The sequence below is a fragment of the Topomyia yanbarensis genome, chromosome 2 (assembly GCF_030247195.1).
Source record: "Topomyia yanbarensis strain Yona2022 chromosome 2, ASM3024719v1, whole genome shotgun sequence".
NCBI classification, from domain to species: domain Eukaryota; kingdom Metazoa; phylum Arthropoda; class Insecta; order Diptera; family Culicidae; genus Topomyia; species Topomyia yanbarensis.
In genome coordinates this window covers 305808139-305828761 of record NC_080671.1, presented here as the reverse complement: position 1 = coordinate 305828761, position 20623 = coordinate 305808139, and the positions used below count along the sequence as shown (strand labels likewise).

The window sequence follows — 20623 nt, the reverse complement described above, 5'->3', positions numbered from 1 at the left end:
ATCTTTTGTATCAACCAAAGGAGAGAACAACTCAAATTTAGTTGAAATTAAACAAAGACTCTGTTGGTTTTTAACAAAGGGATCAGTTAGATCTAACAAATTTTATTTTGATTCAATAATGTTTCTATTTAAAATGTAAACAGAAGTATTTGTTGAACTAAACCAAATACATGCTTTTGAAAAACGCCCATTTCAGTTTGAAACAGTCATTCGCTACGTTTTAGATTCAACAAAACGTTTTGTTGATTCAAAAAGGCCTGATTCTTCTGCGTGATGTATTGGCTGTGTATGTGTAGACTAGTCTAGACTAGTACTTCCCCCGGTTGCCAGACGAATACCTGTAATTATTGCCTGTGATTTTGTATGTATAAGTCTAACTGTGAGTCCTACTGTGGTGATGTGTGCGTGGAAGGTGTGGGTTCTAGCGTTCGAGTCCAGCGGTACATATCTTTCTGAGTTGGTGTGGGTTTTCACTAATTGCCTAATAGTTTGTGTTTGTCGCTTGCACTAGCGTGTATAACTTCGCGTGCATAAATTCGATTTCATAATCATGTGGCCAATTGCATATTCGCGTGTATTCTTGAATGTTCGCACGCAGATCGTGAATCTGATACTTATTTAGTGTATGATACAGATGCTAGAAGAGAGTCAATTTTCCCATATCACTAGAGGTCCTGGTTATGTCGCCATGGAATGTGTTGCCTAATGATTATTTTGATTGGTCCAACTGAAGGCATGAGTCTAGGCTGCTATAACGGAGGGTAGAGGTTTCCGGACATGACTGCTTCATGGGCGGTGGGTTAATGCTTCACGCCGATTTTTACATTTAAAGGTGCTACAACATTCACTTAATTACCATTAATAATTGTTTTAATGTTGGCGAAATCGCTGTCGTATGTGCAGATGATTGCAACTGCATGTTTGCGTTTGTGACCAGGTTTGTGTTATCGCGGAGGCCACGAGCACACAATATGCTTGATGATGTTTGCAATACCGTCGGCTGTCTTAGATTTTAATTTGAGAGTAAAGGGGGTTTACTCTACAATGTTGATATTGTATGAATCTAATTGAGGATATAGCAATAACAGGGTTCATAACATGCCGAATAAAAAAATAAGATGCAAAAAGATTAACTAGACGACACATTCCAACGTTAGGGGACAACGTTTGCACGCATCATGCAACTGTTAACAGCTCGTCGTTTGAAAAATCCTACGATGTGCGCTCAAAAAACTGAATTGAATACATTAAAAGTCCTAACACAACGTTAATGTTATGGATTCGTTGTTTTTCAGGTCGATATTTCATTCTGAGAGGTGAAAATATCGCGTTAGGGGACAACAGAGCAAAATATTGATTTTTCAACCTACACTTGTATTTATTAAAAAACCTCCTCTATCTCAAACTTTAGAGCATCCATTTGTTCTAGGAGTTTGATCATTGATAGTTACAGAACTTAGATTTTCGAGCTTTCATGAAAGCTAGGGGACAACACCAAAATGAACACAAACGGTCGCACATGAAGTGTTCTCCCCTAACGCGACTGAAGTGTTTGTTGAAGATCAAACAAAGCGATATATATTACCTTTAAACCTGTAAATAACTCAAAATAAAGATTTGAAATGCCAAACTAGCTGTATTTCTAGTTTTACCTTCATGTGTATTTGACAAATGATATTTAGGAATCAAATTAATATTGATTGAGAACAGGACACACCGCATACCACAGTGTGGCCCGGTATAGAAGTAGACCACAATCGTCGCTTTATAATGGTTCGAAAAAAGTGGTTTCAAGTAGTTTTGGTAAGTTGAATACATTATTGACATCGGAAAATATATGAAATAAAATTAACTGTTTATTAGGGAGACTCAACAAATTTTTATCGTTGTAGACCAAATAAGTTTTTTTCAAGTAATTTTGGTGCGCTGGCTTTGTTTTTTGACATTATAAAATCTTGAAAATAAAATTGACTGTTGATTAGGGTAGATCAAAAAATCGTCATTAGGGTGGTTCAATATTTAATTTTTGTTGCGTTAAAAATAGACAAATGTGACTGAAGCAACTCAACAAGGCTGTCAAACGATTATTCTCAGTTAAGCAGTTATTATATTTACATATTGTATATAATGTTGTCGCAAAATACGTGTAATACGGTTGAAGTAAACATTTCGAAAGAAAACCCGAGCAGAGTCTGATATCAAATTGAGAACTAAACTTGATGTTGTGATGTAGTAGGTAATTGTTGCTCGGATTGTTATCGTTTTGGTCGTTTCAACGGTTAAAAGATCAAAATCGAAAAAAAAATTGGCCTATAACAGCAAACTGAAAACTATTTATGCTATCACTGAAAGCAAATTGAAAACACAATGAGATGTTGAAATATTCCATTGATAACAAAATAAGTAGTCAATATGATGTTTGCCAAAAAATAGAAACCAACCAATTCGAAAGAATATTAAAGGAGAACAAGTGAGTGTCATTCCCTAAGACAAAATCCGTCCGCGCGCTCTCAAACTTGTTTGACATTCTAATGCGTCCCATTCTATATCTTTGAAATCACTTCGAACTCTGTTCTAAATTATTGATTTATCCTTAGATAGTTTATCTATTGATAGATGAAATAAAAAAATAGATTATGTTTTGATATTATAAGGTAGGCCTCCCCCTTAATGGCATACCTCCCCTCCCCCCTCTCCGCCCCTTAGGCCCTGCCACTCGTACCACTGCATGGCTGTACTATTGCTGAAATAGGTTGCTTTTATCTTTTATGTCTATATCCTGTTCTGTAGGCTCTCAAAGTAACTGCAGAAGGATTCATCGTACTGTAAAAGACAGCGTTAGGGGACAACACTTCAGTGCACCCCTGTGAAAGAACGATTTCAAAGATTTTTATATACAAATAGCACATTTTTAGAAAGGTATTGATGAGTACTAATAGCTTCTGAAAATATTTCATAGATAGCGTGCTTTGTATTCGTGAAAAATTGAAAAAACCTGATTTTTGCGTTAGGGGACAACGTTAAAATCGTCAATTTCCCCCCCCCCCCCCCTTTTATCCGGCGATTCATTCACTCAATAAATCTGCGTCCAAAGATAAAATCTTTGTACAATATGTAAACAATAAAATGGCATTCAAGATTATTCCAAAAGAATTTTATTACAAACCTACCGGTGTGGTACGGAAAAAAACAGTTCAATTACTAAAAATGAGTCATAAATGCATTACTGGTTTTCATTGACGACCGTCATAAAATTATTTTAAAAAATTTCTATACATCTATGATTTGGGAGCCTTAAACCTATACCAACATATTTCAGAACAATTTTTACTTATATTAGCAGATTTATTTTCATGAGGTAAGCGATACAAGTGCGTGGAATGTGTCAGAAGTGTATAAATTGTTCGATATTATTTTTGGTATACATCAGTAGTGGAAAAGCAAACTAATAGAACTACAACAAAAATAGGATTTCATCATGCTACATTGACCGGGAACGGATGATTTACGTGCGTCGGTAAACTAATTGTACCTTACCAACTATTCTATAATATGCGCCGGTTTTACATCCATTCCCTGCTCCAGCTGTCACAAATGCTCAGATGAACACACACAGATAGACAAACGACTAGCACATAACCATTGCACACTAGTACTAAAAACTAACTGTCACCGACGCAAAATCACAAACAGCTGTTCGCAGCGAGCACAAAAAAAACCGTTCGGCAGAATCAAAACAAACCGCCGCAACATAGAACAGTTCGTTCTGACCTAAAGAGGCAGAAGTAAAATCAAATTACATTCGAGTGCGCCCAACGATAAGTCAATGCGCGCTCACGCAGGGGTCATATATGCTTCGTCGGCATTCTCGGTGCCACCACGGTCACAGCGCATTCGAAGACGATAATTATATCGATATTTGCCTTCGCGCGGTGGCTTGGATAATAAAACATTTGTGCAGAGTTGACAATAAGATTTGTTGTTAATATTTTGTACCAACACAAATCCAAATAAAATCGATTCAAAAATCGATTATTTGTAAATAGCTATCTTTAGGAAAGTAGGTATATAAACCAAAAAATTGCATAATAAAATCAAGTTGAAATCGAGCAGTCGAAAGTACCACTTCACTCAGTCGAAAATCCTTTACTTCGTGTCCAGACCCTGGAGTTCTTCGTTGGTTTTTCCACCTTGTTAAATCCAAAGTCAAATTACTTCCTTGTTTGAAACGCAAGCGGGGAAGCAAATTGTCTTACGACCAGAATTAGTATTGGTTTGTTACGCAGAACGATACTAACTGGACGAGGAATTCACGGCTTATTAAGCTATAGCGTGTGGTATTTGTAACGCAGGTGCCACAAACTAAAATTAGTCTACAATTAGAAGTGGCTTGTACCGCAGGACGCTTCTAACTAGACCCAGCACCCCCTTCTGCGGCGTAAGATCGTTCGGCGGAACGATACTAACTAATAGGTTTTTACTTCTACAGTTCTTTATTTATTTTATTGACCTGTGCACGATGACGAATCTGACCAATAAATCGACACGCAGTGATCTCCACTGCGAGCTGTGCTCACAAACACTACCATTAAGCTGTTGAACAATGTTTGCAAACACAGCCCACAGAATCCACCAGTTTGGGCTGGTGCGGAGTATGAAAACACAAAACATAAAAAAGGCCCATAAGCCTTCTCGGTCTCCTCGATGCACCACTATCGAGGCGTAATTAAATAACCATCTTAAAGCAGTTGTCTGTCAGGTGCTGCTTGATGATGTTTGCAATACCGTTAAACCTGTCAACCTAGGGGAGGGGAGGCTAACCCCTTACGTTGAGTTATTTTTCAATTAAGGGTGCTTGTTACTCAATTTAAATGAAAATTGCTATCTTAAACAAAAAATTCCGCCATTTTATGGGTAAAAAATCCCCGACAAATTATTTCGAAAACTCAACGGATGGGTTAGGTATTTTCGACATAGAATATGTATGCAAAACTTCAAATTAATCGGTAAGATAGTTTGACAGTTGACAGTTAACACCGCAAATCGTGTTTTTTCCTGAGGTGTACTACAAAAAGCTTCGTCACCGAGTCGCTTGCAGATAAAATTACAGAATATTATTGAAATGATACATTATAATGCACAAATTTTTTTGATTCATTCGCTTCACCCAAATTTGTAAAAATTCAAAAAAGATGTTTTTTTACGTTTGAACCCGTCTTATGACAAGCGTCGTTTTACCCATTTCGAAAAACACGATTTTTAAAGTTTGAGATCGAACACCGTGAAACTTATAAATGGTAGGAACAATTCAGAGAAGACAATTATTGTTTCTATCTATGCTTTCTTAATTTCTCAAATATTACGAAGATCGGTTAACTATATTTGGAGTTCTTGCTAAAAATGTAAATAAAAGTCGGGCTGAGTCGCATTGATGACAAAATTTGTGTGTCATAATTGCGCATGAAAAATTTTCTATACAAATAAAGCGTCAATTATTAACTTTTATTCTTATCTTTGGCTTTATTTGACATTCGAAGACGTCGGGAGCTCGATCGTTTGCGGATTTAAAAAACGCTGACTGCGATAGCATCGTTAGCACGCAGTTGGATATAAACTGAGACGAAAATCTTAATAATGACCAAGTAAACGATGCAGCGATGACGTTTTGTGATATACTAATCGATCGTCATGTGCAAAATATTAGTAACAATTAGTACCAATCAATACTCTCCCTAGTGTTGTGTTCATGAAAGGGCTTAGCTAAGGCTAAACCCCGTCGGCAGTTTTCTTATATACTGCATCCAGCAGATTCGAAATGTAAACAAATACTAATAAGGTCATCTCGAATAAATACCGCTCAGCTGGACTCGAGCGGCATAAGTTTATTGAACCTTCAAACAGTGCGTTCTGTTTAAAGCCGAAATTCCCTCAACAGTTCAGTGACCCGTTTGGCCGGTAAAAGAATATAAAAAGTGACGACGAGGATAAAAGTTTCGGTACGCGTGTGATAAGTGAAGTGATTGCCGGTTGGATTTTGTGGTGCAAAGGCACACGGCAGCAAAAAAAATCACGCTTAGTGAAACGGAAAAGGTCGTTTATAATACAGCGGGTGGTTAAGCCACAAAAATTGTGCAAAAAGTTACGGTGATAGTGATAGAGCGACAAAGGTCGCCAGTGATTTTGCTAAAGCCACAAAAAGGTGAAAAAATAGAGCGCTAAGGTGCTGGTAGTGTCACCAAGGCTAATCATAATTAACCGTTTGTGAGGAGGACAAAGGTCCCACAGTTGCACAAAAAGCAAAGGCATGGTGATGCGGAAAAAAGAGCAATAGTGAATACAATTTTTTTTATCTTTCGTTAGGCCGCAAAGGTGGTGTTGCGCGATTTTGTCGCATCCTCTCTGAAGAGTAGAGAGCCAGCATCGGTAGTCTGCAGCATCGGAGCGAGAGGGATTCTACGAGAAGTTCGTCGGTACTCCGCAGCATAGCTCACGTACATCGTTGTGTGGGGCGTGTAGGAAGATTTCGTTCGCTCGTTTGGTAGTATACATCGACGGCGGTAAGCGACTTTTATTTACTTTCTACATTCATTAGAGTGACCGTATTTTTTTGATAGCGCGCATAAATTTTGAAATGGCATCAAATATTGTCGGTTCGATTGAGCCCTACGTACCAGGTGCTTCTTTTGCCAATTATGTAGAGCGCTTGGGGTTTGTTTTTGCATATAATAACGTGCCGGAAAATTCTCAGAAAGCTTTGTTTATAACGCTTAGCGGACCAGCAGTGTTTGAGGAACTCAAACTGTTGTATCCGGCTAAAGATTTATCCACTTTGCAATACTCGGAAATCATTAAAAAGTTGAAGGAACGGTTTGATAAGAAGGAGTCGGATTTGATACAACGGTTCAAGTTTTATAATCGCGTCCAAGGGGCGGATGAGTCAGCGGAAAATTTTGTCTTAGCTATAAAGCTACAGGCAGAATATTGCGAGTTCGGGGAATTTAAAGACACGGCAATTAGGGACAAGCTTTTAATGGGAGTTTTTGATAAAGATTTACAGCAGAAGATGTTAGGCGAGGAAAATCTTACTTTAGCATCGGCGGAGCGCATGTTGGTAAATTGGGAGTTGGCAGGATCGAGAGCTAGAATGTTAGGTGGAAAAGCTGAGCAGGTGGCTTCAGTAAAAACGAGATTGGGAAGACGAGATGAAATGCGTGGAAGAAATAGAAGCAGGAGTAGAAGCAGAAGCAGGTCAGGTTTCGTGTTGAGGAATAGAAGTATGAGTGGTAACAGAGATAGGAATAACAGCAAATCAAAACCGGGAAGATACGACAATAACAAACGAAGCATGGTTTGTTATTTTTGCGGGAAACCAGGCCATGTTTTGAAAAAATGCTTTAGGTACATCAACAGCCAACGGAAGCAAACTGTAAAATTTGCGGATGAGCAGTATCCAAGTTCCAGCTCCGGTACTAATTTAGAGCACTTGTTCAACAGATTGAAGCCAGCCTTAGACGATTCTTCGGATGATTCAGGTGAATTTACTTGTATGATGGTTTCCAGCAAAACAAAATTAAATGATCCGTGTTTAGTTGACGTATTAATTCAGGGTCGTCCGATCAAAATGGAGGTGGATTGTGGATCATCAATCACTCTAGTAGGGAAACGGTTATACAATAATTTTTTTGATTTTCCGATAGAAAAATGCGGAAAGAAATTGGTTGTTGTTAATGGGGCTGAGCTATCAATTTTAGGAAAAGTTACGGTGGATGTTGTTCTAAATGGTATTTACAAACGTGTAGAGTTGATTGTTTTAGACAGCAAAAATGACTTTTTACCTTTGTTAGGGCGTAGCTGGTTGTATGTTTTTTATGTTGGTTGGAGAAAAGCTTTCGCAAATCCTTCTATGGTCAACAATATGGTTATTAGCAATGCAAATGATAAAACGATTTTAGGAATCAAGGAGCGATTTTCGAAGGTTTTTCATAAAGATTTTTCTTCTACAATTGTTGGGTATGAGGCTGATTTGGTGTTGAAAGAAGATTCTCCAGTGTTTAGAAGGGCTTACGACGTTCCGTATAGATTACAGGAAAAAGTTATAAAGCATTTGGAGATGCTAGAAAGAGAAAAAGTTATAACACCAATCAAGACTAGTGAGTGGGCCTCCCCTGTAGTTGTAGTAATGAAGAAGAATCAGGAGATTAGGATGGTTATTGATTGTAAAGTTTCCATAAACAAGTTGATTATTCCCAATACGTATCCCCTTCCTGTTGCGCAGGACCTGTTCGCTAAATTATCTGGTTGTAAGGTATTCTGTTCGCTCGAACTAGAAGGTGCTTATACACAGTTAGCTTTGTCTAAAAAATCTAGGAAATTTATGGTAATTAATACCATAAAGGGTCTGTTTACATACAACCGTTTACCCCAAGGTGCATCTTCTAGTGCGGCTATTTTTCAACAGGTAATGGAGCAGGTTTTGGCTGGTTTAGAGAACGTTTGTGTTTATTTAGACGATGTTTTGATTGCAGGAGTTAATATGGAAGATTGTCGTAGGAAACTTGACATGGTTTTGGAACGTTTGACCAATGCTAACATCAAGGTTAATTGGAAGAAGTGTTCATTTTTTGTGTCAAGTTTACCTTATTTAGGCCATGTTATAACTGATAAAGGGTTGCTTCCAAGTCCTGAAAAAGTTTTAACAATAAGTAAAGCATCTACCCCTAATAGTGTAACGGAATTGAAGACATATTTAGGACTCGTTAATTATTATGGTAAATTTGTTCCACACCTGTCCTCTAAACTGTTTTGTTTGTATCAACTGCTCAAGAAAGATGTAAAATTTGAATGGAACAGCAAATGTGACGAAGCTTTTGCTGATAGCAAGGAGGCTTTATTGGATGCAAACATTTTAGAATATTTTGATCCTAAAAAGCCAATTGTAGTTGTTTCAGATGCGTCAGGTTATGGATTGGGTGGTGTCATTGCACATGTTGTTAACGGTGTTGAAAAACCAACTAGCTTCACTTCGTTTTCGTTGAATAAGGCACAGCGTTCTTATCCCATTTTGCACTTAGAAGCATTGGCTTTAGTGAGCACTATTAAAAAATTTCATAAATTTCTATATGGTCAAAGGTTTACGGCTTATACCGACCATAAACCCCTTGTAGGTATTTTTGGCAAATCAGGCAAAAACTCAATTTATGTTACGAGATTGCAGCGGTACATTTTAGAATTATCTATTTATGACCTCGACATTTGTTACAGACCATGAGCTCAAATGGCTAACGCAGATTTTTGCTCGCGTTTTCCGCTTGAGCAGGGTGTTCCAGAAGAGTACGACAAAGAGATCGTGAATAGTATTAATTTTACACAGGAAGTTCCCATAGATTATTCTAAAATTGCCAGAGAAACTAATCAAGATGCGTTTTTACAAAGGTTAATAGCTTATTACCAGAATGGTTGGCCTGAGAAAATTGACAAGGATTTAGTGAATGTCCACTCTAATCGATACGACTTAGAGGTGATTGACGGGTGTTTAATTTTCCAGGATAGAGTTGTGATTCCAAAGTCCATGCAAAGAAACATTTTGAAATTATTGCATGTGAATCATTCTGGTATTGTAAAAATGAAGCAGATGGCTCGTAGGTCGGTGTACTGGTTCGGCATTAATGCAGCAATTGAAGCTTTTGTCCACTCATGTGAATCATGTAATAGAATGGCAGTAGTTCCTAAAGATAATTCGCGATCGCATTGGATTCCCTCGACTCGTCCATTTAGTAGAATTCACGCTGATTTCTTTTATTTTGGCCAAAAGGTGTTTCTATTAATAATAGACAGTTTTTCCAAATGGATTGAGGTAGAGTGGATGAGGTTTGGTACGGATGCAAGCAAGGTGATAAGGAAATTTGTTTCTGTTTTTGCCAGATTTGGTCTTCCAGATGTGGTGGTTACGGATGGTGGTCCACCCTTTAATTCGTCTGTTTTTATTTCATTTCTAAAAAGGCAAGGAATAATAGTAATGAAAAGCCCTCCTTACAATCCCTCTAGTAATGGGCAAGCCGAAAGGTCGGTCAGGATTGTAAAGAATGTGTTCAAAAAGTTCCTTTTTGATCAAGAAGTTAGACAGATGGATACGGAGGATCAGATTAACTTATTTCTGATAAATTATAGAAATTCCTGTTTGCCTAAGGATGGAAGTTTTCCATCTGAGAGAATTTTTACCTATACACCAAAAATCCTATTGGATCTTATTAACCCTAAAAAAGTAACCAAACCAAAGATTATTGACGATTCCATAGATGGAAGTAAATTGAAAATCTGTTATATTCCTAGTATTAAGGCGACAGTTTCGATTGACCCAATTACTAAACTGACTGTAGGAGATACCATTTGGTACAAAAACCATAACATCAAAGACTGTTCTAGGTGGGTACAAGGAGAGTTTGTAAAACAGTATTCTCCTACAATCTTTCAGATCAGTATTGGAAGCGTGGTCGTAAGAGCGCATCGCTCGCAATTGAGGGTCCCGAAGGCGAGTAGTAGGCGTCAGAATTTGGCTGCTCCGTGCAAGAGAGACTGTAAGCGTAACAGGCATCATTCAGAAGACGAATTCTTCGGCTTCTCTAACATTGAAGTAGAGTCGGACAAGAAGAAAATACGGGCGAATGACAATTCGAGTTACGCAGCAGGATCGCCGGCACTGAAGCGGTCAGAACGAATAAGGTTACGCCGCGAAAACATGAAATTGAAAAAGTGAAGTGCGAACAAATTTTTATTATTGAAATGAAATTATAAGTTAAAAATATATATGTAATTTAATTGTAATCAAGTGATTAATTTAAGGTATCAATGGATACAAAATGAAAAGCATTCGAGCGTTTAAGGACGCAGTCAGAAATCTAATATATATTTAGAGCGTTTAAGGACGCAATCAAATCAATAAAATAATGAAGCGTTAAAGGGCACAGTTAGGCAATTTAAATAATTAGAGTGTCTAAGGACACAATCAAGTGTTTAATCAAAAATAGGGTTGGCTTAAAAGCATAGCATCAAAGGATGCATTCAAATCTAAAAGAGGAAGAATTGTTGTGTTCATGAAAGGGCTTAGCTAAGGCTAAACCCCGTCGGCAGTTTTCTTATATACTGCATCCAGCAGATTCGAAATGTAAACAAATACTAATAAGGTCATCTCGAATAAATACCGCTCAGCTGGACTCGAGCGGCATAAGTTTATTGAACCTTCAAACAGTGCGTTCTGTTTAAAGCCGAAATTCCCTCAACAGTTCAGTGACCCGTTTGGCCGGTAAAAGAATATAAAACCTAGCAATCAACCGTCCTCAGACAATTAAAAACTGCCAAACGAGCTGCATTTAAAAAAAATCGAAACATAAGACACTTGCATTAAGAAACCACCACCAAAGTACGTCGAGCGCCAACTGAAATCTAGGTGTCGATTTGCCAACTGTTCTCCAACAAATCTTCAAGCGTTTTTTCGGCGAGCGCCTTCCGCCAAAACAAGTCGCTCTTTTCACTCCTTCTTTAACCGAGTTTGCGTTGATAATGCTGCCATTCTTGCAGCAAATTCCAAGCTGAAAGCAACCCACATGTTTCCAGTCCATAACAAGGGAAACAAATCAAACGCTGATAATTTTGGGGAATCTCGTGTTTGAATACCTTATCAAAACTCTTCGAGCTGGTTGTTTTAGACGTTTTTTTTGTTTCACTGCAAACACTACATTACAGACGACCAAGACGATTTTGCGTCTAAACGATCGAAAACAATCTGCTTTCGTTCACAACCTATGTACCCCGCTGACGAATTATAAACCGATGCTATTTACAAGGAACTATCTGCGGCCTTTAGCAAAATCAACCATGATATCGTAATAGCGAAGATGGACAAAGTCGGTATTCATGGACAACTTCTGAACTGGTTTCGTTCCTACCTCGAAATCGAATCCAGGACTGTCTAGCCACACAATTCCTTTCCACATTTCGCAAATTCCTTGCGATGCCGATGCCGAGAGTGAACTAGCCAGTTTTAGTACGTGGTGTGATCTAAACAGAATGATTTTAACCCGTGTAAATGCTCAGTCGTCATGTTCGCGCGGGAACGCCATCCGATCCAGTTTACTTATCATCTATTTGACTCAAGCTTTCTAACACACTCTCACGTCAAGGATGTTGGAGCCATCATGGATTCCGCATAAACATTCAAACCACATATTTCATACATCGTGGATTAGGCATCAAGACAGCTGGGGACCATCTTGCGAATCGCGAAAAACTTTAGGGACGTATACTGTCTAAAATCGCTTTACTGTGCGTTGGTTCACTCAATACTAGAATATTGTTCTATTGTTTGAAATTCGTACTACTAGAACAGAGTGAACAGAATCGAGACTGTTCTACGCTGGTTCATACGCTTTACACCCCGACGACCTCCTTGGCGAAACAGATTTAAGTTGCCGAACTACGAAAACCATTGTCAGTTAATACAGCTCGACACTCTAGGCATATAAAAGGGCTGCTGTCGAGCCCTCGACCCTACTGTCTGCCAGGGTGGATTGATCTACAAACCTCGGATGCCTTGATCTCCAAGCCCGCATTCACACTTTACGCAATAACTCTGCTGCGATTACCATTCAGAAGAACCAACTATGGTCGTCAGAGCACCGTTACCGGCCTTCAACGTATTTTTAATGTAGGCTTCCAATAAAGAGGTCTCGTTTCAAAATATTGGAACCGACCTACGGTAAAGATGGACAAGTCTGTCTATACCAAGGGACATGCTGGTGAACTCGAGTGATTCGTAGTTATGCTGCCTCATCAGCAGAAGACAAAAGTTAAGCCCGTACGATATTAAGCCTGTTTTAATGACCCTGCCACTTCTAGTTTTCCGATCTGTTTACTTCACATCCTTGCTCTCACTTAAGTACTATGGCTCAGATTTTCATAACTTTTCCTATCCAGTAAACTCTAGCTAAGTGAATGTCGTTAAAATGAATATTTTTCTTTCTTTTTAAAAAAACCGAAGATCTTAAAATGTTCTTCTTTAGTCCCTAGACATAGCTTCTTCCTGATTATTTAGTTTAAATTTCCCTTAAGGAGGTCTAACAGCGCGAAATTAAAAAAAAATAAAAAATTTTTTTGCATATTTCGGATCTCTAAGAAAAATATGCTCAAAAAAGGAAAAAAAGACCACATCGACCCGAAAAGGTTGCTTATCATTTCTGAGAGCCGGTGTGTTTAGTCGAGTTTAATAATCATAATTAACTATCTCTTAGGTGCCAGTCCTGCACTCCTTTCTTCAAGGTTGCACAGAGAATGGGCAAAAATCGAAAACGAAAAAAGCAGTTTTTTCCACACCGTTTGTTAGATCTTCATAAAAATTAATCAGCTTATGTAGAATGTTGTTACAGTACTGCTGTTTAATTTTTATGAAGATCTAACAAACAAAGCTAATGATGTGATTATCAAGAATACGTCACACAACCTCAATTGACCCCCGCGATACCAGTTTGGCCTTACCAAGCCGTACATGGGTGGCGTTGTGAGAGCTGTCGAATAGGAGTTGAGAACAGTTTGAAACAACATCTGATGTTGTTCCAAATGTAAATGATCGAGACACTATGTCTTGGATCCGCCATCGAGTGAAATATGGAACACTTGGTAAAATTATATCCGATTGACGACCTACACCCACAGCACTCATGTTAGAATCAGATGCAAGACAACAGCTAAATCCGGACTACCACCATTTTAATAAGGGACCATTCATAAATTACGTAACGCTTTTGGGAGGAAGGTGGTCTGTTGATGCAGATACAACACAAATAAAAAAATGCTGGAGGTGAACGAATAAAAATTCAGCGTGAAAAAACTTTCCTTTGCAAAATGCTCGAATTTACTGAATGACGAGGAATACATTGGGAATCATTCGAAAGTCTGTTTAAGTTTTACTTACTTGTTTTGATTTGTGGAGATATCTTCTGCAACTGATAGAGCGGAATCATATGTTGCCTCTGTCGAACACTTTTCTGTCGTAGTCATCTGCGATATACACGATTTCGTTGGAGTACTGACTAATGGCACAGCTAGTGGGCTAATCACATGTGCTTGCTGAGCGATTCGTTTGGCAGGAGTTGAAGATTCAGATGCGTCAGTGATACTCGGAGAGTTCTGCAAATCTGTGCCGTATCTGTGTAAAGAATCGCATCTTTTTTTAATGAATTAATTTAAGAAACATGAAATATCATTCGAGCTTACCGAGATATACCGCTTTCTTTTTTTGTTTCAACAGATTGTGCTGTTGTTGATCGACTACTCAAATCTGTTAGGTCATAACTTCCTTCAGCCAGCTCGTCCGCATCGCACGTGTCATTTAGCAAAAGACTCTCATCAATTTCAGTAGCTTCTATCATGATTGGTCTTGACGTGTTCAACGAAGTCAATGCACTTCCAATGTGCTTCCGCGTGTTCCGCAAAGAATGGCGTAATTTTGGACTTGAACTGGTTTCGACGTTTTCAGTTTGGTAAGCGACCTCCACATAATGATCAGTTTCGCTATCATGGTACACTTCCTCTGATCCATCAGAATCATTCTCTGGTAAATTTACCTCTTCATGTGACAATTTAATTTCATCAGTTATGCTGACCCTAGTTACGGGACTGACCGTTAGCTTGCCAAACATATTGGAGAAGAAAGTACCAATCGTCTGCCGTTTATTCCCCAAGGATTGAACAATCTTACTTGTGAATGGAGTATGACTTTGTCTGCTGCTTTGAACAAAACTTGGCTTGTCGGTCATGTTTTCTAGCTCATTGGTGCTCAAATGCGTCTTACATTCCTGCTGTTCCTCATTGGCAACTGGCACGTTAGAACCATCAATGAACGAATCATGTGGTGTTATATCCGAATACTGCGACGATCGGATTTGGGTTGTACGGTTCGGTTTCTTGATTAACGAGTCAACGTCCATTGTTTCAGAGCTAGCTACAACTGATTCCACCCAAAGATCAATGTCGGTTTTGGGAAGCTCGCTTGCTTCTTCGCCAATTACTAAGGGAGACTTGATCTTCTTTGGAGACTCTGATTTTCTGCCGTAAGTCTTTTTTATAGATTGTCGTCCTAAAAGTGTATCAAACAACTCATCGGTGGTCATAACTGGCTCTTCACTTTCTGGTGTTTCTTTGATACCACCCGATGAGCAAGCCTTTTTGGAAACATCTTCCTGTCGGTCTGATACCGGAGTTTTGGACGAAATTTTACTGACAATCGGAGATTCTATCTGACGGCGAATTTTGCTTTTGGTTGCACTCATTGGCGTTCTGCCGATTTTCTTGTATGTAAGCGATTTGCTCATTTGGTCATCGATTGAAATTTTTGGAACGTTTTTTGGGGTGCCAACTATTGGTGTTTGAGGTGTTCTGCTGGCATTTTTCAAAGCAGATTTCAGCAAACCTTTTTGGGTCGACCTCATAACCGCAGACGACGCTGCTTTAACTTTTTTCGGGCTAGGCGTAATTAAGTCAATAAGCCCAGCGGATGAACCCACCGAAGATGATAAAGAACTATTACGCTCTCGCAGCGGACTGCATACGTAGCTGTTGTGGCAACTGCCTGGCGTTGTTAGGTCAATGAGATACATCGAATTGCCTGCCTTCGAGATGTTGCTAGATTGCAACGGAGTGACGACACTTGCTGAAACATTCTCTTTTTTGGGGGTTAAATAGGTATCAATTTGTCCTTTTCTAGCTGATGACCAAGCTGTCTTTTGAATGTTTTTAGAGCGCGTTCCCACAGTGGGAGTGTATGAAAGTACCATCATTGCGGAATTTTCCAAATGCACACATGGTGTTTTTCTAAGAGTGACAGGTGTTGCATTTTCTTTATCCAATTCGGGTGTATAAAACGGGGTGTTATTTTGAGATTGTATTGGAGTCGTATGAGGAGTTGGAGACGATTGGTGCAAGAAAAACGCTGCTAAAAACCAAAAGATTAAATGAAATGTGTTCTAAAGTAACAGAAATATATACATACCAGAATTTTCTTCCTGCATTTTTGCATCATCAGACTCATCTTCCAAATAACCAATAGTAATACTGAAAACAAAATAAAATATCAAATCGGAAACAGCATTAATAATACTACTGTACTGATTTTGTTTGCTATTTTTGGCAAACGAAAGCAATGAAATTGAAAGACGGAAGGGTATTCTAGAGCGAATCAGTTATAAATTTAGAGCGGAAAACTAGGGCTAGACAGGCTCATATGGGCATGATTAAAAGGAAATGAGAATCCTTTACCTTCTGCTGGTAGGAGTTGGGCGTGCCACCTCTGTCGCATGGTCGTTGATAGAACATAACTAATCATATTTTACCGCCTGCGATAAACTTGGGTGGAACGCCCAACTCCTACCAGCAGAAGGCAAAGGATTCTTAACATTTCCTTTTGATAATGCCCATATGAGCCTGTCTAGTTTTTCTGTTAACTGGTTCGCTCTGGAATACCTATCCGTCACTCTGCATTTGCGCATCAATCGAATATTCCATAAGATATGGAATTTTCGATTAATGCGCACCGGTGTAGTGGAGTGCACTGGTTTTGCACTTTCTAGCAGAAGTGCAGAAAACTGGGAATGTTCCATTGACACTTCTGCTAGAAAGTGCAAAACCAGTGCATTACACTCCACTGGCCGAAAATAGCCAACTAAATCGATTCAGAAAAACTTTGCGGAAATCAAAACATATGGGGTTTTTGATTGATCGACACCGGTGTAGTGGAGTGCACTGAAACTGCACCGTTTTTGCACCTTCTAGCAGAAGTGCAGAAAACTGGGTATGTTCCATTGACACTTCTGCTAGAAAGTGCAAAATCAGTGCTATCTACTACACCGGTGTCAATCAATCGAAAACCTCAATAGTAACATTAATAATACTAGCCGTACTTTTGAACTGTAAATCTCTTCCGAATATTTTTCAATTGCAGTTTACGATTTTTGGGTAATGTGTATGTTGGCGTTTTTTGTCCCTTCTTTGAAACTCTTTTGTTCGCTTCAGTGGATGCTCTTTTCCTTCCCAATAGTTTTTTTCGTATAATTGTCGTGCGCCGTCGTTTTCCGGCTTGGGAACTAGTTGGGGTCTGTTCGAATTTTTTGACTTTTTCGAGCCGCAGCGTCAATTTAGATTCATCAAACTGCCAACGGAATCGTGTTCCACAAATATCCAGAATAGAACCGTCGCTCAATAGGCTGCGCTTCAATACAATTTCACCGTCAACAGAGATGGGATATTCGACTGAATAGTTGGCAATTATTACCTGTAAACTTGGAATACATAAAATACGTCCCCAGGGCGTAGCTCTAGTATGCAACTCACCTTCTCATTTTTTGCGAAAATCTTGCAATGCAATCGCTTCGCTGAATCGGCTTTCAGACGGATTGTGTTTAAAAAATGCGAACCAAACCTCACCTGACTAGTCCGGATCGCTATTTCCCGGTTGGTTTCATTACTATCTTTTTCCAGCACATGCAATCGAGCCCCGCTCAATGCCATTTTTCATTTGTTAGACGAAACTGGCAAAAGCGCAAAATAATGTTTACTTCGATCGATGTGAACACTACTTTTCGACAAAGGGCCACTTCAGAAATGTTCGATATATCAAAAATTTATTAAAATATGGAAAATCCCGAAGTGTAAATAATATTACAAATACCGCGTACCGGTTTCAACAAGAATGCACAAATAGTTCCATCGGTGTTTTGCTCGTCTGATTTACCAAACTAAACGCGCAAATTCCGTTGAAAAGTGCTGTAAAAAATATTCTCAAAACTGCTAGAAAAAAACATTATGCTGCTGTCATTTACCGTTTCTTAGTGCAGTGGCGCCACTATAGGTCGACATTACCCAGTAAAGTTCATTCCGGCTGGTTCCAGTTAGTGTTCCGGCTCCAATTACACAACCGATTCTAACTGGAGCCCAAGACGGATACACCAACTGAGACGTCCAAAAAATTGTTTCAAAATCATTCAACACGGGTAGGGACGTTTCGATATTAAAATACATCGATACTTAGAATCGATACTGGTATCGAATGCAGGTACTGATACTTTCGATATAATCGTAGTCGTAGTATCGATACTTGAAAGTATCGCCATTCGATTCCAAACTTTTACAGTAGCTTTTCCTGAATTAGGTAATCTACAAACCGCTGTTTGGCAATTCAGCAGTGGGTTTTGTCAGTCAACGTTTTACTCTGCTCCTGCAAAAAGAAAAAAATCTTTCGACAAATATTTTTTATTGGTCTGATCCGTCGACGATTCTGTCAGACGTCGAATGTCAGAAAAGATAGACAATAAATAGTTGGCTGATCAGAAAGTCTCATGGACTGTCAAATAATGGGCAATGTTCGGAATCGATTTTTTTTATCAAATGCGATCGGTGCTCCAGTTATTTAGCAACTCAAATACAACAACCGATTCCGCAACCGTTCAGCCTGAATAGGTAATTACATTTCACACGGAAATCATTTCAAAATCGTTCAGAATTCCGAATCGAATACTTCCAACTACTGGTTCCTTCGATTCTTTTCGATATCGTAAAGATTGTATCGATATCAGTAAAGTATCGTGCTTGAAGTATCGATACCAAAAAATCGAGTATCGAAAACAGAAGTATCGATTCCGTACTAGTATCGAAAATATCGCAACGTCCCTAAACACGGGTCCAACGATATGGACGTTCGTTGAACGGTTATTTGGATGTCGTCCAAATTGGTCCAACGAACGTCCTTCATTGGACTATTTTGAAACCAACCGTTCTTAGAGGGCAGGCACAGAGAACAGACGTCCATCTTCAGCATTCAACTTGTGTAAAATCTCTAACGGTTTCGAAGGTAGTTTGGATCAAGGAGCTTTTATTCTCAGGTGATACGATCCTCGAAATCGCCGATCAGCCATGTTGGTTCTAGAAACGACAGCTAACCACATTGTTTACTACATCCCCATGCATGTTTGCTTGGATTTCGGTATGTAAACAAAGTTGTTCGCCGTCATTATTCTACTCCGCAGCTTGCTGCACGCTTATCTCACTCCTCACCTAGTTACTGCCAAAGACGAATAACCTTATAACTCTAAGCACCTTGGTTTGGATATCTAAACCAGGTGCGCTACTGTCGTCATGTTTTTTTGTGGCTGAGTGCGACAAAATTGACAGCGGTTATTCCTCTACCCAGTCAAACTAGTCCGGAACCGATTCGGACTTCCAGCATGAATTCCAGCTCAAATGCGTCAACCGATAGAGTCAGAATCGGTTGTTTTCTTTGAGCTAGATTCCATGCAGAATCCATCCAGGATTTCGAACCGGTTCCGGAATCGATTTGACGGATAGTTGGGATAGGTTGGTGTGGCGGCGCTAGTGTTTTTCGTATAATAATTCAAATGTTTACACACGTTTTTTAAATATTTTTGTTCGATCATGGATGTCTGTTCTCTGTGGGGCAGGTATGCACATTTTTTCTGTGAGTGAGTGCGGTCACAGAGAACAGACGTCCATCTTCAGGGCATGTTCAGGAGTGTTTGAGTTCTAGATTCAAAATTTTGACAGTTCTATAATATAAAACTGAAGATTTTAAAACTAGATCTTGCTGTCCCCAGCAGCAGTTTTAGCGGGTGTTCTATTCAGTTTAAAATTCATGTCTCGCCATGCCTCCAGCACAGAGAACAGACATCCATGATCGAACAAAAATATTTAAAAAACGTGTGTAAACATTTGAATTAATATACTAAAAACACTAGCGCCGCCACACCAACCTATCCCAACTATCCGTCAAATCGATTCCGGAACCGGTTCGAAATCCTGGATGGATTCTGCATGGAATCTAGCTCAAAGAAAACAACCGATTCCGACTCTATCGGTTGACGCATTTGAGCTGGAATTCATGCTGGAAGTCCGAATCGGTTCCGGACTGGGTAGAGGAATAACCGCTGTCAATTCTGTCGCACTCAGCCACAAAAAAACATGACGACAGTAGCGCACCTGGTTTAGATATCCAAACTACCTTCGAAACCGTTAGAGATTTTACACAAGTTGAATGCTGAGGGCATGTTCAGTAGTTGATTGCCATGCTATTCAGTCGCAAAGTGTGAACTTTCCACATGATTTTCACGCGAAAAATATGTAGTGCTTTTCAATATGTAAAACTATTGATTTCACCGTTTATTCTGCCAATTGAATCAATTAGCACAGACTAACAGACATAACACTATGAGGGGATTCCCACAAAAAACATCGATCTGGCAATTTCCCAGAACACTAGCTCCATCTTTCATTCACAGTACCAAACACTCATTTGCTTATGGGTTACCCCTCAGGTTTAGGAACAATTTTTCACTAGTGGTCTATCCCCCATATGCTTGTTCATATGTCAGTGGTGCCATAATTTCAAGTGTGACCACAGTCCACACTACAAATATATTTAAAATGACCGTTAAAGCGGGCGAAGCATTGTTTTCGAGTGTTATGTCTGTTAGTCTGTGCTATTAGCACCTATTAGGATTTACACCAACCGACATAACCCCACAAAATGAGCCGGATGAACTTTATTTGACAATTCTCGGTGGTTTGT

The 20623-nt window shown here is 39.2% G+C and overlaps 1 protein-coding gene across 4 annotated transcripts in view; it reads right to left on the bottom strand.

Annotated features, from left to right (window-relative positions):
* Positions 1–17790, bottom strand: part of LOC131683492 (mucin-2-like) — a 37212-nt gene extending 19422 nt beyond the window's left edge. The window contains exons 1-6 of one of the 4 annotated variants that reach the window (XM_058965516.1): positions 17721–17768; positions 17377–17638; positions 16947–17317; positions 16040–16101; positions 14266–15982; positions 13964–14215 (exon numbers count right to left, since the gene is read on the bottom strand). In XM_058965516.1, coding sequence (XP_058821499.1) covers positions 13964–14215; positions 14266–15982; positions 16040–16101; positions 16947–17317; positions 17377–17553 — 2579 coding nt within the window. In that variant the 5' untranslated portion in view covers positions 17554–17638; positions 17721–17768. Of the gene's footprint in view, positions 1–13963; positions 14216–14265; positions 15983–16039; positions 16102–16946; positions 17318–17376 lie in introns of all 4 variants that reach the window. The other 3 variants (XM_058965515.1, XM_058965519.1, XM_058965517.1) reach the window with 3 other exon arrangements.
* Between the last annotated feature and the right edge of the window lie 2833 nt (positions 17791–20623).